At 43.1% G+C, this 17,533-nt stretch overlaps 1 protein-coding gene across 1 annotated transcript in view; it reads left to right on the top strand.

Moving 5' to 3' along the window:
* Positions 1-8,927, top strand: part of DLD (dihydrolipoamide dehydrogenase) — a 36,376-nt gene extending 27,449 nt beyond the window's left edge. The window contains exons 11-14 of the mRNA XM_063448084.1: positions 4,964-5,153; positions 7,154-7,291; positions 8,148-8,237; positions 8,323-8,927. Of these exons, the coding sequence (XP_063304154.1) occupies positions 4,964-5,153; positions 7,154-7,291; positions 8,148-8,237; positions 8,323-8,388 (484 nt within the window). The 3' untranslated portion in view covers positions 8,389-8,927. The remainder of the gene's footprint in view (positions 1-4,963; positions 5,154-7,153; positions 7,292-8,147; positions 8,238-8,322) is intronic.
* The last annotated feature ends 8,606 nt before the right edge of the window (positions 8,928-17,533 follow it).

Raw genomic sequence — 17,533 nt, 5'->3', positions numbered from 1 at the left:
GTACTAAAGCATCTGCCAACTCCTGGACAGTCTGTGGTGCAACGTGACGTTGGTGGATGGAGCAAGATATGATGTCCCAGATGTGCTCAATTGGATTCAGGTCTGGGGAACGGGCGGGCCAGTCCATAGCATCAATGCCTTCGTCTTGCAGGAACTGCTGACACACTCCAGCCACATGAAGTCTAGCATTGTCTTGCATTAGGAGGAACCCAGGGCCAACCGCACCAGCATATGGTCTCACAAGGGGTCTGAGGATCTCATCTCGGTACCTAATGGCAGTCAGGCTACCTCTGGCGAGCACATGGAGGGCTATGCGGCCCCTCAAAGAAATGCCACCCTAACCACAGGAGCGGATAGTCGCATGGCCTCAGAGCTCCGGCAAAAAACCCTAAAAATCTAGGCAAAGGGCACCCAAATAGCCCCTACTACTGATTTAATGGACAAGAAAACTAAAAGGCTCAAACCCGACCGGCCCCAACAGGGACGAAGCATCGGGGACCTCTGGCAGCAGGCACGCGGCGCCCAGGAGGCTGCAATGGCGTCCCTTCATGGAGGCTGCTCCGACTTCTCAGACGGAGTGTCGGAGGAGGAAGACCGAGACCACATACTGGCAACAGTAAGGCAGCCAGCAGCGAAAACGGAGCCCCCGCACAAGGCACCCGATGCCGCCCCAGTGACACTGGCAGCCATCAGGGAGATCATGGCGGATTTCCAAACGAAAATCTCGGCGGATGTGGCCTTGCTTCGAAAAGACCTGCAGGGACTGACAGGCCATCTCGGTGAGATGGAACATACAACTCAGACCCACACAAAACAAATCACCGAACTACAGCAGAAAGTAGAAGAGCTCACACAACAGAGCCGCAAGTATGAAAACAAATTTGATGCACTTGATGCGACGGCAGACAAACCTAAAACTCAGGGGAGTAGGGATGTCGGTACCACCGGAGGAACTCCCGCATTTCGCTAGGTGCCTCCTGACAGCCATACTTAAGCCAAAGCAATGCAACTAGAGGGAATATTCCGACTCCAATACCTGCCAAGGCACCACCCGCAGCCCCGGGAGACCTAGTGCTACAGTTCCACAACCTTAAGGACAAGGCAGCCGTGCTGGCGGCCGTCAGGGGACAAACCCCATCTAACTTCGCTGATTTATCCGGGGGAACCCTCGCTTGGAGACGGTCTCTTCGACCCCTTACCTCTCAACTACGCGCGAAGAACATCAGCTACTGCTGGAGCCAAGCCTGGTCACTTCTAATACCTCACGGAGAAACAGTCATCACCATTCGAGACCTGCCAGACACAACAAATCACCTGCAGGCGCTGGGATTTCCACTGGACTTGCTACGCCCAACAAACCCTCACGGCTGGAATCCCGAGGCCACACGGGACTTTGTACCCAGGATCAAGGCCCACACCTCCCGAGCTGAGGCCACAACCTGATCACGCTGAGGGACAACCCGGCGAAACCGGGATGACCCCTAACAACACCTGGCCCCAAGCACCCCTGGACTCCATCCCTTCGGTTGGGCATGGACTGATAGAGAACCCACAAACCGGAGAACACAGAGGTATAGTCCTAAAGCCTCTATTATCAGAGACAAGACAACGCTCTGGCCTACAGTGCTAGAAATTATGGATAATCTGATAACCGTACGTAAGACTCAAGGACTGACAGGTTATCTTTGCTTATGTGGTTCCTTAATTTTACTGAGACGCCTGTTTTCGATGTTCAGCGCAAATGTCATATATAATCTCTGTTTACCGGGGTCTCTTTATTGTTACTACGGCTGCGCACAGTTGTTATTTCATCCCTCCCCTTTTTTTTTTTTTTTCTGTCTTAAGTTATCTTTTCCACCACTGCCTCAGCTATGCAATTTAGCACTACGTACACGGCCACTCTGTAATTGCCACAGTGATTCCAAGTCCCAGCAAACTGTTGGCCACGATAATGCAACGCCAACACTAAGCGACCCCACTTTCATACCCCATGCCGTCAATCACTCACTTGCACACACGACCAGCTGGAGGCCGTCACCTCCCTGTGGCCACAAGTATGCCAACAACAAGGTACCACTCAATCAAACAAGCAATTACTAAGTTCTCACCTGAGACCCACACATAAGGTATCACACTCTGATACACGCCCACAAAACCAACTGGATCCATACACTCCCTCAGTTAACCTCACCAGTTCGGCAGGCCCACAAGGGCATGGACCCCAACTGCGCCCCTCTATTATACAGACCGCTAGAGCAGTACATAGGAACTGGCCATTCGATGTGATCCTTACAGCGCTCTAATACATAGGCACGCCATCCCGCAAATCTTTTGGCACTTATGTCAAACTAGTGCAGCGTCCTCTTAAAGGAAAGGCCAACCGACACTTGACTGCGCTAGAATCGTACTATCCACATTACACACAACGCCTGTTCCACATACTAGGTTTGTTTTTTTCCACTGTCTAATCCCCATACATTTATAGCCAAAAATGTTGTACTATATACTCATCACTCACTTATGCAATACTGTATGAACACTGAATAACTTTTTACCTACAAATGTACCATTACTCAAATGCCATATTGTGCAAATGCTTAATATGTAATATCTCTCTAGCTAATCAAGTGTGACTGAGTAATTGCATGCCTACCAGCTTAGCCAGAACGCACTTGGACTGCCGGGGATGGGACTTTGTGTCCGGTCTAGTGTGCATCTGGCATGGTGCCCTCTCCCGGTTTTCTGGAAACACTCAATACTTACTCTTCGCACAAAGAGCGAACTGGGTGAGGGCTACCATCCTGATGCTCCATAACCTCATGTTGCCTGAACCCATATTGTTCATAGTATAATTTAATCTGCTCCTACCATGCTATCTGTTTAGAGGATGCTGAGATGATCTTCTTTACTTACTCTTACTGTTTATACATGTTACCCCATACATATAAAGACCAGCGATGTGCTAGCACTAATGTTTCTGCAGCGACCTATCAAACTAAGCTGGAAAAGGTTAATCTGCCCATACGGGGTTATCCTGTAGGAGGCTGCTGTGATATTTTAGACCTACTCATATTGTGTTAATCCATGTTACCCCATAGACATAATAACCAGTGGTAATCTAGTGCTGATATTTTTGCAGCGATTGCTAAAACTAAGCTGGAAGCGAGAAATTAATCACCAACTCAGTTTATATTTAGCGGTGTAACTTTACAATGTCATTATGTTCAACGTAAAAACGTGCTTGTCTACCGAATGTCACAACCTATGTTATGTACTGTACTTATACATACCTTGATACCGCTGTTGTGGCGAACCAAGGCTGTTTGTTAAACTTGTGCACGACAAAAATAGAGAATGAAAAAAAAAAAAAAAGAAATGCCACCCCACACCATTACTGACCCACTGCCAAACCGGTAATGCTGGAGGATATTGCAGGCAGCAGAACATTCTCCATGGCGTCTCCAGACTCTGTCACGTCTGTCACATGTGCTCAGTGTGAACCTGCTTTCATCTGTGAAGAGCACAGGGCGCCAGTGGCGAACTTGCCAATCTTGGTGTTCTCTGGCAAATGCCAAACGTCCTGCACGGTGTTGGGCTGTAAGCACAACCCCCACCTGTGGACGTTGGGCCCTCATACCACCCTCATGGAGTCTTTCTTACTGTTTGAGCAGACACATGCACCTTTGTGGCCTGCTGGAGGTCATTTTGCAGGGCTCTGGCAGTGCTCCTCCTGTTCCTCCTTGCACAAAGGCGGAGGTAGCGGTCCTGCTGCTGGGTTGTTGCCCTCCTACGGCCTCCTCCACGTCACCTGATGTACTGGCCTGTCTCCTGGTAGCGCCTCCATGCTCTGGACACTACGCTGACAGACACAGCAAACCTTCAGCTCGCATTGATGTGCCATCCTGGATGAGCTGCACTACGTGAGCCACTTGTGTGGTTTGTAGACTCCGTCTCATGCTTCCTCTAGACCAGGGGTAGGCAACCTTCGGCTCTACAGATGTTGTGGACTACATCTCCCTTGATGCTTTGCCAGCAATATGGCTGTAAAAGCATTATGGGAGATGTAGTCCAAAACATCTGTAGAGCCGAAGGTTGCCTACCCCTGCTCTAGACTGAAAGCACCGCCAGCATTCAAAAGTGACCAAAACATCAGCCAGGAAGCATAGGAACTGAGAAGTGGTCTGTGGTCACCACCTTTATTGGGGGTGTCTTGCTAATTGCCTATAATTTCCACCTGTTGTCTATCCCATTTGCACAACAGCATGTGAAATTGATTGTCACTCAGTGTTGCTTCCTAAGTGGACCGTTTGATTTCACAGAAGTGTGATTGACTTGAAGTTACGTTGTGTTATTTAAGTGTTCCCTTTATTTTTTTGAGCAGTGTAGTTTGGTATTTACTGTGTGTCCATTTGCCACTAGAATGTTTTAGTGGGAGCTGCGCCTGCTTAATATACTTTAGGATTTCTTGTGTAATGTCTCTTATGCCAAAAAGTTGTTTTCTTGAAGCCAGTGATTGAGAACATTTTCTGAAGTTCTCAGCCTATTACCAGAACCCATGGAAAAGCTTCTGCATTGAGGTTGGAGCTGGAGGAATATGCAGATGGGTGAGGAGGACGAGTGCCGTCAAGCATTGGGGGGTTTAAAAAAAAGGTTCCCAGGACCTCCATATCCATAACGGCTTTGTTGAGAGAGTCGTTCTGGTGCATGTAGTGTACCTTTAAGGGAAAATAACTAACAGAATGTTGTTTTTATACAATTTTTTTTTTTTTTTTTTTTTGTGAACTGCATTTATTTTTGAACTTATTGAGCTATAAGTTTCTTATGCTATATACAATCAGATTAATTTACCAGAAATAATTTAGGTTTTGTGAAGTTACCTTCTAGTTGCTTTAATATGTATATTTAATAATCGATTCAGTGGGTTTTTAAAAGCATCACTGTATTCTCTGTTTTCATTTATTAGCATCCATGCCATTGGTGATGTAGTGGCTGGACCAATGTTGGCTCACAAAGCAGAAGATGAAGGTATTATCTGCGTAGAAGGGATGGCTGGAGGTGCAGTTCACATAGACTATAACTGTGTACCCTCTGTAATATATACGCATCCAGAGGTGGCTTGGATTGGCCGGTCAGAGGAGCAGTTGAAAGAAGAGGTATGTTTAATTACAAAGGCACTATATAACCGGTTATTGTTTTGTGTGTGTGTGTGACTTTGTTTTCTTTTCTTTTGTTTAGTTTTTCTATTCTTTTACACTGACATTTATAAATATGCATTTTAACCCCTTATTGACTGAGGCAGTTGTAAAAGTTGTGATCAAAACAAAACGTAAGCAAAACTTTGAATTTACGCTATATGTCTGTTCAAACAGAATTCACCTCTTTCCTATTCAATGCACCCACACTTATTATAAATAATTTTCTTCAGGAGAAACAGGGCTTTCATTTCATATCAAATATTTATGTATGAAACATAATTTAATATGAATAAAATATAAAAGAAATGTGCGAAATTCAGATATTTCGTTATTTTCTTAAGTTCTGCATGGCATTTTAACTGTGAATGTCAATACTGTTAGCTGTTACTGCAATAAAATACACTTATTTGTATTCAGCGATGTATCACGAGTAAAACAGTACCCCCATGTATAGGTTTTATGGTGTTTTGGAAAGTTACAGGGTCAAATATAACATGTTACATTTTTCAGTTTTATGCACATTGAAATTTGCCAGACTGGTTATGTTGCCTTTGAGATCAAATGGTAGCCCTATGATTGCATATCATTTGCAAAAGTAGACAACCCAAGGTATTACAAATGGGATACTTCCAGACTTTTTTAGTAGCCGCTTAGTAACAAACACTGGCCAAAGTTAGCGTTCATATTTGCTTGTGTGTGAAGAATGCATATATATGCATTATGTCATTCCAGGCAGGCACTGCTTTGGACGGCTATTCCGTCCATGTAATCGCGACCTCATCGCGATCACATGGCCCGGGAGGGCTGGATCAGCTGCAGGGGAACTGCAGGCAAGTCGTCGTTGTCCCCTTCCCCCCCCTCCCCTCATCGTGATTGCTGGTGGGGGATCGCCAGCGATCAGGTCATTGGGAAGGACGGCGTTTAGGACTGGGTCTCCAAGGACGGCCTAGTACGCCCGCCCTCCTTAAGGGGTTAAACAGAGTATTGTATTTGTTTCGGTGTGCAGTTTTTTTTCATCCATTTTCCATCATCATGCTGCTTCAAAATTTAAAGGGGTGCTCCAAGCACTATAACCACTACAGCAATATGTAGTGATTATGGTGCTTGGAGTGACCTGGCGATCTTCCTTGGTAAGTAGTTTTAGAATGGTTTTTCTTCTTACCTGCAGTCTACCGGGTACCTCTCTCCTTCTCCGCTACCAATGCCAGAGAGTAGGCAGCTCATAAACTGATCGTTTTTAACAAGTGAGTATGGACAGGGCTTAGTTCCAGAGAGCTTTCATGAAAATTTCTGATTGGGAGCTTCCAGCTCTCCAGCATTGGTAGTCGGGGTGAGATATAGCACCCTACATAACATAGGTTAGAAGTCAAAACATTTTAAAACTGTGGAAGTGCACAGAGGCACTCCTGGCAACATAACCACTACAGCGAGGTTGGAGTGTTACTTTATTTGTTAATCAATAATTGCTTGCTTGCCGGTGTGCAAAGCACACAATGCGTAATTTTTATCCCTATTCCTAAATCAGAAATATGCATCTGTAAAAATGATTTATTGAATACGAACGGAAAACCCCAATTATGAGTTCCTAGTTTAATTTAATTTTAGTAAAAAAATAATATTGTATATTTTATCTTTGTATAAAACCAAAAGTAATAGATATGGACTGTTCAATGCTCATCTAAGTATGCATTAAAAAGTGAGATATTGAGTGAGGTAATGGAGGGTGCACGTGCACCAGTTCTACCCAATCTCTGCATTCACTAGCTTTGAAAAGTGTTATTAAATGCCAATAAAGTGCAACAATGTTGTCATTATCTTGTGCTCTTTGTGAAATACTTAATTTTGTACACCAAATACAATACACCAACATGGAGCTTTCCTTGTTAATAGGTTTTATATTTAAGGTTTTGTGTATGTAAAACTTTTTTTTTTAATAAACTACATTCACTTCTATGCAGGGTACAGAGTACAAAGTTGGAAAGTTTCCATTTGCAGCAAACAGTCGAGCGAAGACAAATGCTGACACAGATGGTTTGGTGAAAATCCTAAGCCATAAGTCTACAGACAGAATGCTTGGTGCTCATATACTTGGAGCAGTAAGTTTTTAAAGACTTTTTGGATCTGATAAATGTTGTCATTGCAAGCTAAGGGCCAGGGGCAACTGCTCCAATTATTAACTTCTTGTGGATGTGACAAAATTGACCTCTCTTCTAGATACATGTGATCACTACTTGGAAATTAATCTTAGCAGTAAAACAAAAGACTGGTTGAATGTTATGGGATATTTAGTTTGCTAATGAGCACCTAATAAACCACAGTCTACAAGTATTAATTAACCAACTTTGGCATGTCCTATATTTGCAAGACTGCATATATCATGATGCTCTCAAAACCTAAATGGAAATATCCACAAATCATAACTAACATTTGCAGTACAGATATTTGTGGACTTGTTTTCACACACCGCTCCTACTTTCTTTAGTCCACAATTACCCTCGTCCCCCATTCATGCCCTTTCTCTTTACTTATGTTTTATAAATGTCTCTCCTGGGCAGCCAAGTCTCAATATCTCTCTCTTCTTGGCAACATTTCCTATTCCCAGCCAATGCTAATATTTCCATACCTGATTATATTCACTCTAGCATTTCTAGTGTTTAATACATATATAAAATAATTTTATTTCCCTAATATATGTTTTTTTATTAATTTTAAAAAGGTACAAATAAAAAATTTAAAAAAGCACAGCAAAAAAGTTAATGTAATGTAGCCCCACTTCAAATTACAACGCATTTTAACTTTTTCTCTCTATGCCTAACATTTATGTGTAGTTCTTTTTTATGTTTTTGAAATGGTACAAGACAATTCCACAGTTTTGCTTCTAAACTAAGCACATTCTTCCTATTTGCTTATTTTCTTCCCACTTTGTTTTCATCTGCTTTACTGTGTTTGCAGGGTGCCGGAGAGATGATTAATGAAGCTGCACTTGCTATGGAATATGGAGCATCCTGTGAAGATATAGCCCGAGTGTGTCATGCTCATCCTGTAAGTACATAAAATAATAATGGAATTTATCATTTAGGTAATACGGTTTTTGTGCATGTTCTCACCACATTTCCTTTTTCTGCAGACTGTATCAGAAGCCTTCAGGGAAGCCAACTTGGCTGCATCATTTGGCAAAGCCATCAATTTTTAGGTGGTTCTAAAAAAACTCTACATGTACATAGGTTTCTAAAAAAGGGTTGATCAGTGTGTTGATGTACAACACTTGGACACCATATCTTGCTGAATCCAGTGGTCTATTAGTGGAAAATAACTTAACATTTTGTTAGTAATATGAAATGCATACAAAGAAACAAGAATTTAAATTCAACTGAGACTTGAAAAAGTAGGCTGACATCTGAACATCTCTGTTTTATAACTGTTTCATTATTGGAAACCATGCCATAAAAATGTAATGATTGTAAAAATATTTCGTATTAAGAATGCATTCTAATTGTATTGAAAAGATTTGAGAAACCTGCACATTGTCTGTCCTCTTATTTTTATTTCTTCCACCATACAGAATTGTGGAAATGTAATTTGACATATACATCCTGTAAATGCTGCCATCCATGGTAGGGCTGTTTTCCTATTCTATTAAATATTGCTTGTGCCAGTTCCATCCAGGTATATGTACCAACATGTCAAAACATATTCAGAAATAAATACATTAAAATATATATTTATTGCTAATTTCATTTCAGATTTCTTTTTGAGTTTTGTGGTTTTAGTCTGTTTTCTCCTCACAATGATGTAAACCAGTGGAAATTGCCATTTGTTTGCATTTTGTCAAGAGTGGGAAAAGTAGTGTTTGAAATAGTCTTCAGGAAGGACATTTATGAGGAGATGATGGATTTCATTCACCAAATAATTATACCAGACTACTCTTGAGTATAAGATTTTTCTAGGTTACAATTGTTTTGTCCTCTCTAATTTTGTACGGGTTAGATGTTCAAACATGTTACATGTGCATTTGACTTTTATGGGTGTCAAAAATGGCTGTTTTGTACTACATTAATGAAAATCAGTTAAAATTTTCTTTGGCATGCATTTCATCCATTATCCTCCAATTAATAAACTTGGTTTATTTAAGATATGTACATTATTTTGTTGTCACATACATGAAAGACTTTGCATTGATTATGGCTCATTTTTAGTGGCATTTATATGTTCCCCTCAAGTAATGTGTGATAAGTAGATACCCCACTAGGTGAACACTAGGGACCTAGTGATGACATCTGCATCTTTGTCTAACAAGAGATGTAGTTAAACGAACATTCTATTCAAAATAATTATAATTCTAGGAGTCCCAAGGTGCAGTCTGCCAGTAATTTTCTAAACCAAGAGAGTCATTTTGACAGATGTTGTCATGAATACAGACCCTGATAATATTAACAGAACCTGCTACAAAAATACAAGTTGAGTTGGTATGACAAAGTGGACACTCATACTCATACTAACTGGTAACATTTTATAAATGGTTTGATAGATTACAGTTCGGTGGTACCTGGAAACCTCTGGCACTATAACCACGTGGTCAGTCTATCTCAAGTGGCCCTATACTTGTAAAGTTGGTTGACCATTTATTTTCTACATTTTTTTTTTTTTTGTGATTTGATTACTGCTATTTATTAGCATTGCAACGCCACCAGTTTTTATTTCACTTAAAACATCGGCAGCCATATTTATGTAATGGCACACAACAAACTTTGGTTTTACAGATGTTTGGAGAATGAATGAATGTATCACACATTACAATGGCACCTTTGAAGGGTTAGGATATATTTGGCACAAAGTCAACAGTCCCTTCTTGAAATTGATGTGTTGGAAAAGGGGGAATAGGCAAGCGAAAGGATCTTAATGACTTTGACATGTGCCAAATAGTAAGGGTTAGATGACTGGGTCAGAGCATCTCCAATATGGCAAGTCTTGTGGGATGTCCCCAGTATGCAGTGCTTGGTACCTACCAAAAGTGGTGCAAGTTAGGACAACCGATGAACCAGGGTCATGGGCACCCAAGGCCCATTGATGCACGTGGGGAGAGAAAGCTATTGTGTCTGGTCTGATCACACAGAAGAGCTAGTGTAGCTCAAATTATTGAAACTTAATGCTGACTATGATAGAAAGGTGTCAGAACACACAGTGCATTGCAGGTTGACCATGATTACCCTTGTTGCTTTTATTGAATTGACTATCATAACTGGGGAGTAGATAGAAGGAAGATGTTGAGAATGTAGGCTGTCGAAGGCAGTGTTATACTCTGAATAATGGTTGGGATACCTTTTGGTCCTGGCATTCATGTAGATGTTATGTTACACATACCACCTACCAAGCTGTTGTTGCAGACCATGTACATCCCTTCATTTTGATTTTTGTTCCCTGATGACAATTGCCTCTTTCAGCAGAATAATATACCCTGTCACACACATTGTTAGTTTGGCCTCCAAATTCCCCATACCTCAATCTACTTGAGAATCTGTGGGATGTGCTGGAACAACAAATCCGATCCATGGAGATCTTAACGTGCAGGACTTAAAGGCTCTGCTGCTAATGTCTTGGTTCCTGATATCCGAGAATACATTCAGAAGTCTTTTGGAGACCATGCCTACACAATATTAGGCAGGTGGTTTTAATGTTGTGGATGATCAGTGGGTATATGTAAATAAAAAGTTAAGTGTAAATAAGTAAAAATATATAGCAAGCTCTTTGTGGAGGATCAAGATGAAGTGACTATTTTTTATGTTTTTGGTCCTTCATCCATTTCCATGTTCTGAAGCAATCTGCTTAAAGGGACACTACAGTCACCAGAACAACTACAGTTTATTGTATTTGTTCTGTTGAGTATAATCATTCCCTTCAGGATTATTGTAGTAAACACGGTCTTTTCAGAGAAAAGGCAGTTTTGACATTACAGCCTAGGGATAACTCTAGTGGCCACAGATGGCTGCTAGAGGGGCTTTCTGGGGCAGTGCTGATTGGCCAGGGCTGTGTTTGGCTTGAGCTGGCTCTGCTCCTGAACTGCATTCTTGACAGTCTCACCCAATCCTATGTCAAAGCATTGTGATTGGCTAAAAGAATCACCTCTGCATGCAGATTAATGGTGAAAGGGGGAGGGAGAGGGGGGGGGGGCAGGGGAACTAGATAGTGGTTTTAACACTATAGGGTTAGGAATACAAGTTCGTGTTCCTTTTAAAATTGTGCTGCTATTTAATACCAAGCCACTAGAAAGTCAAGGTGAGGATCACCACTTCATCTTGATCCTCTGTAGAGAATGTCTTTTTAGTTCTATAGAGAATTCAAAGATGGAGGAAGGGGATATGCAAATCACCAGATCACTAACGGTACTGGGAAAGACGTGGAGTCACTTTAAAAAGGTAATTAAGCTCCTCCCATAACTCCAGGCAAAGCCATAACGTTTGTGTTAGGGGCACAAAGGCTGAAAAGAGCGATAGTGAGAAAAGTAGGGTTAGCATAGTTGGTTGTAGTGTGCCGGAACCGACGAGGTGGTAGACCTGTAAATAAAGAGGGCATAAAGGAGTTACATGCCAAATATTTAATACAATCACTATAAATACTTATTTACAATGTCATTTTGATAAAGGCTTCATGGCGTTCTTGTTGTGGAATGTACCGTGAATAGGCCTTACAGCAACCTAATGTTTTAATGTGGAGTGGTATATTCCTGATTGATGCCGTATATGCTGCCCCTATTCTAAAAGAGTGACCAGAATAATTGGTGGGGTTAAGGCCTAGTCGCATGATTAATGTCCTGACGTATAGCATGAATTTTGCTGTTGTAAGGACTGACTCCATGTAGTGATAGTAGGGGGAGAGTAGGTAGGATTCTAACTCTTACTGAGCACCATTTATTTTGAGTAGGGTTGTATGGAATATCTACCTGCTTGCTAATTGACTTGTTTTCGTGTGTAGTATGGAAAGTATGGAATGGTCTGTATGTTTAGTAATTTATGACCATACTGTCTTCATAACTTGATTGTGTTATGGTTGCCTCAGGCTAGCTGAGGGTTGGACCGCTTGGATGTCCTTGTCGCCGATCCTGGAGAGCGGAAGAAAGTTCCAATTCAGCACCTAACAAACTTCCTGCAAATGTTAAGTATTCCTGGAGCTCTGAGCAGAGCTAGTGATCAGCAATTTCCTACAACTACAGAGTCGAGGTTGCGAGTTGAGGGTAAGAAGTCTGGTTTATTGAGCAGAAAGGCATTGCTTATATACACATTTTCAAGCCAGAGGCACACCCCTCTGGACCTGATGGAACACAGTGTGACAAGGGACATAAACCAATAAGAACAAAGTGCATCTTTCTGAACCCTCCCCTCTATCCTGGAGATAATTGGTTTAACCCCTTAAGGACACATGACGTGTGTGACACGTCATGATTCCCTTTTATTCCAGAAGTTTGGTCCTTAAGGGGTTAAATGGTTACAGTAACTTAATTATCTCCATGTACAGGAAATATTCTGGAGTTGAAATTATAACAAAAACCACATAAAAATGCATCTCATATAATACAGTATTTAACTTGTATGTCCGACATATCCCCAGATAGTTTGGATCTGAGCGCACAAGATGTCCAAAAAGAGCTCAGATCTCACAAATATAGTAGGAACGCCATGGGGATTAAGTTTGTCTCCAGGGGCCTTTGGCAAAAATCAACCCAGAAATAGCTCCACAATGTTCAGACATAGAGTCGATCTATCCTCCAGAGTCTAAAAGTACAGAACGGCAGCACGGCGATCGTTTGTTTAGACACGAACGGAAGGAGGTTTGGGAATCCCAGCGGGATTCGTGAATAATAGTGTCCGAGAACGGTACCAGAAGGTCGACGACCAAGTCCCACTGGGCGTTCGGCAGTTAAAGATGGCCGCCGCCACCTGTTCGGGCGTACAAACTACGACCACCCAGCTGTTCGTCAAGGTTCGTCAAGCTGCGATTAACCATAAACCGCAGCTTCTGGGCGGCTAGTAAGGGGCACACTCCTCATGTAGGGTGGTCAGTCGTTCGGAAGTTTATTCGATAATTGAGAGGTAAACGGGGTTAACAAGCCAAAACCGCAGCTTCTGGGTGGTTAAGAGGCGGCACACTCCATATGCCGGGTGGTCGGTCATTCGTTCCTGCGAATGACTTGGTGGATATTTTTCGTGGTTTTATTTGGGGAAAATAAACAGAAACAGTGTAGCAAAAGGGGGCAGACAGAGAGTACTTTGTAACAGATTGGTTTGTGGTTCGAAGGGGCCAGAGTCCAGCAAGTCCGATAGGAATTGAAAAAGGTGATTGTGGATAGGCAATCTCTTTTGTGCTTGTGTGGTGCTGGATTTTTGAAAATGCCTTTTAGGATGGTTTTAATTTGATATGATGACATGAAACTAGGATTGTTGGGCCATTGATTTAGCATGTGATGCTGTATGCCGGTGAGATATAACTTTATGGTATTGTGTGATACTTTACGTTTGAGATGGCAAAAAGAAACCCAACCAAAGATGTCATAGCAGATGAGTCAGTTATGTGGTGTTCCGATATGAACCTATTGAATAGAACAAAAGCCCTATCATATGCTCGTCATGTTTTAACAGAGCAACTTTTGTCCGCTTATGACCGTGAGCTAACAAGTTGTCTAGTCCGTTACCAGGTCTTGAAACATAGAGGTAGCAGTGGCTATTCATGAGGCAGTAGGTAGAGCTTTGTGATATGCCTGGAAATTAAAACGAAGCTATTTGTCAGCAGCAGTATTTTGGACACCCAGCACATGAATACAGATCAAGAAAAAATGATAACAAGCTGCCAACCAAGTTAAGCTCCTAAGGAATCTCAGGATGGTTAGAGAAGATGAGCGCCCTTTATTAATAATGTGACATGTGACCTGGTTGTCTGAAAAATATCGGACTGAACAGCCTGACCACAAATGACCACAAGCCACAGCAGCCGCTACTATCGGATATATTTTAAATAGAGCAGAAGTCAGTGAAAAATCCTTCAATGCTCTGAACTTCTGCCGGCCAACTACCCCACCGCTTTCTAGACCAAATATGGCTGCGAAACCGGTGGTAGCCTCATGGTGGGTAATTTTCAGAGATTTCAAGAATAAACATGCTTTTTCTGTTCTGTGTGAGTAAGAATCTATGCCACTTGAGCAGGTCTGCTGTAACTTTGGAATCCAGTGTGATGCGACTGTCATCAGTAGCAAGATCTGGAAAGAGGCATAGGAGTCTCGAAATAAAAGATCTGCCATAACGGAATTTAGTGAACCTAACAGAGATTGTAATTCTTTGCAACTGCAAGAACCTGTGTGGAGTTATTAGTCAATGCATGAAAGGATGTGGTCTATTTTTACTCTGGGTAGGCTGAACTGCATGGCAATGGGATTGAGTTGTATACCTAAGAAATTAAGAAAATGGAAGGACCTGATACCATTATTAGAGGATACTTGGACTCCCAGTAGTTGAAAAAGGCTAATGGCGGGGGGGCGGGGCCTGACAGCCAAGATGGCCGGTCATGCTTTCTGAGAGCTCCTGCAATAGAAGGCACAAAAACACCAATCTTGCATGAATTACTGGTGCCAACACCAAACGGAGCGCAGAGAACGACACAGGACCACAAGGGGCACACAATGATCCCTGACCCGTGTTGAAATCACCTGAACCGGCCACGAGGCCTACTTCGGAGCGGAGCCTGCAACTTGGGGGAGACGGCCGATCCCCTGACACAGGCCACGCTCGCAAGCAAAAACTCAGCACGGCCCTGCAACCCCCCCCCTCTGGACCGGTGGGGGACATCCCGGTCCTCGCTGGGGGGCGACTACCCCCGCTCTACAGCCTGACACACAACGGCTTCGGAAAGCACCTGGGATTGAGGCGAGGATGACGCCCAAGCAACCCGGAGAGAGCACAAGAGAGCCAAACACGATCCTCACTGATCAAGCTGACTACACAGCAAGGCTAAATAAAATCTTTGCGGCATTCTGGCACAGGCTGGCACGGCGCCTACACATCCCAGCCGAAATCAAGAGAGACAATCACTCCTCACCGCAACCACGAGGTGGGCACAAAATGGCCGGCGCAAAGCGAGCACAACAGAGCATACGTTCCTGTCCACCCCTACAAGCCCGACCGCAATCTCACTTAACCACTCGGAGTAACAAGTCTCCTTCTGGGCAGGGGAGCATACCGGAACGAAATCTGACCCACCGTCCACATATCCACAGGAGCATCGGGAGAGTGAGGCTCCGGAGGGCCCACGGTCCCCCCACGTATGGGAAAGGGACCCGAGGACACAGGGAAGTGCTCTCCGCTACAACCCGGGCTGGAGGATCTGAGCAGGTACAGCCCCTTCATGACAGCCGGTCGGGACGGAACCGACCGAGGAGTCCCCGCAATACACCCACAGCACCCTGGAGAACACTCACCCAAGAGACTGTACTACTCTGCAAGCAGTCGACCATAACAGCTCCCAGCCAGACACCTGCATCACCTGCAACACCCATGCACAAGCGGGGCATCGGCTGAACGGGCCACACTGGTGAAGCTCCAACCCTCCAACGCGAGGAGAGGGCATGTCGGAGGACTGACGCACGAGACACCGCTGACCAGGTCTTGCCTAGCATGCACCCCTCAGAAGCACCTGAACTAATGCTACCTTACGTTAGTTTATATTTTAGGTTTGCATACATTACATGTTTAGTTGATGACAATATGTCGCTGATTTAATGCCATGCCTACAAGGAACCGTGTTCACACTTTCAGCCAGCTAGGCAGGGTAATGACCGACCTAATTGCACATTAGAATTAAAGCTTGTTGATAGACCGAGCAGGGTGACTATACCGTAACCCGACTCAGTGGATGGGCGGTGCTAGCCTGCACTCAGAATGTTTATGTACCTATAGTATGTTGTTAGCCTATGTTTTCCATGCCTAATAGCCTAAACACCTACAGTAAAAAGCGTCTAGACATAGCTATGTAATCGTAAGGATATAACTGTTCAAACCTGTTTATAGCTTAAATACACTACTGATAATAATGCTTAAAGAACATATCTCCTAATGCTGATACTTGTATGTCGAATCACTAGACTGACTTACCACGTTTTAAAAATGTTAAAAAATGTGCTTACACTCCATTGCCACATATGTAGAAACCTGTGATATTGCTGTGATTATGCTTGCTGTTGTGGCAACGTATATCATGGTCAAACCATGCACAAAAAAAATACCATAAAAGAAGCAGATGAGTATTCATGGATAATATTAACACATGCTGATTTACACAAATTGTGTTTGAGTCATAAAGAAAACTCAACGGCAAAAATAATAAAAGATCTTAATAAATTTAAAAAAAAAAAAAAAAGAAAAAGGCTAATGGCTTCTTTTAGACTAGCTTCTTCGATCATAAGGAAATTGTCCAGGTAGTGGATTACTGGGGGACATCTATAAACATTAAAATGGCACTGTCATGGCTGAATCCCCTTTTTTTATTTTTTTAACCCCCCTCCCGACTCCACTACATCTAACTGACCCACTAGTCACCGCCAAATGCTCCTAAGTCCCCCATATTACCTATTTTTAATCTTTATTTTCTGCCCCGATCTATATTCAGGACGCCGCCATCTTTATGTGGGTAGATGAAGTCCCTGTGGGACACGTCATCTGCCCACACTAGACAGCACTGTGAGATTCCCGCACATGCCCAGTGAAAAACTTGGACATGTGAACGGGAATTTCATCTATTCATTAGTTCGTCAGAAAGACGAATGAATGAATAGAAATGTCAGACGAACAAACAAACACTGAATATCAGTGTTCGTTCAGTTTATTACAAGGAGGGAGCTACTGGCGCGCAGCTCCCTCCTTATAAAATGTAAAGATAGAAATAGAAGCAGCAGGGAACTGTGCTCCAAGCCACTTCATAAGCCCCCACTCACCCCCCTCCATGTCCTCCCTAACTCTATGTATAGCATAATGGAGATTAAAATCTCCCGAATGCCCCTACTTGCTATACAGCGAGTATGGGGCATGTCTACTAAACAGTGAGCAGCCTTTGGATGCTCTCTGTTTAAAAAAAACCCTACTATCCGGCCCCCACCCCTGCACAGCGGTTGGGGGCCCTAAATAACAATAAGGGGGGATGAAAAAAAAAGCCAGAGGAGCTGCAGGCTGTACAGAACTCACCACCGGACCACCACGACTGGCTGTGTCCCCCCTCCTTCACCAAAGGTAAGAAGAAGGGAGGGGGAAATAAAGATTTTAATAATCATATTTCTTTTTTTTTATTTGCTCCCTACACCCCTC

This window comes from Pelobates fuscus, chromosome 3 (genome assembly GCF_036172605.1).
Source record: "Pelobates fuscus isolate aPelFus1 chromosome 3, aPelFus1.pri, whole genome shotgun sequence".
In the NCBI taxonomy this organism is placed as follows: Eukaryota; Metazoa; Chordata; class Amphibia; order Anura; family Pelobatidae; genus Pelobates; species Pelobates fuscus.
Note: the sequence above shows the minus strand (reverse complement) of the source record. Positions and strands in the feature narration are given on the sequence as shown.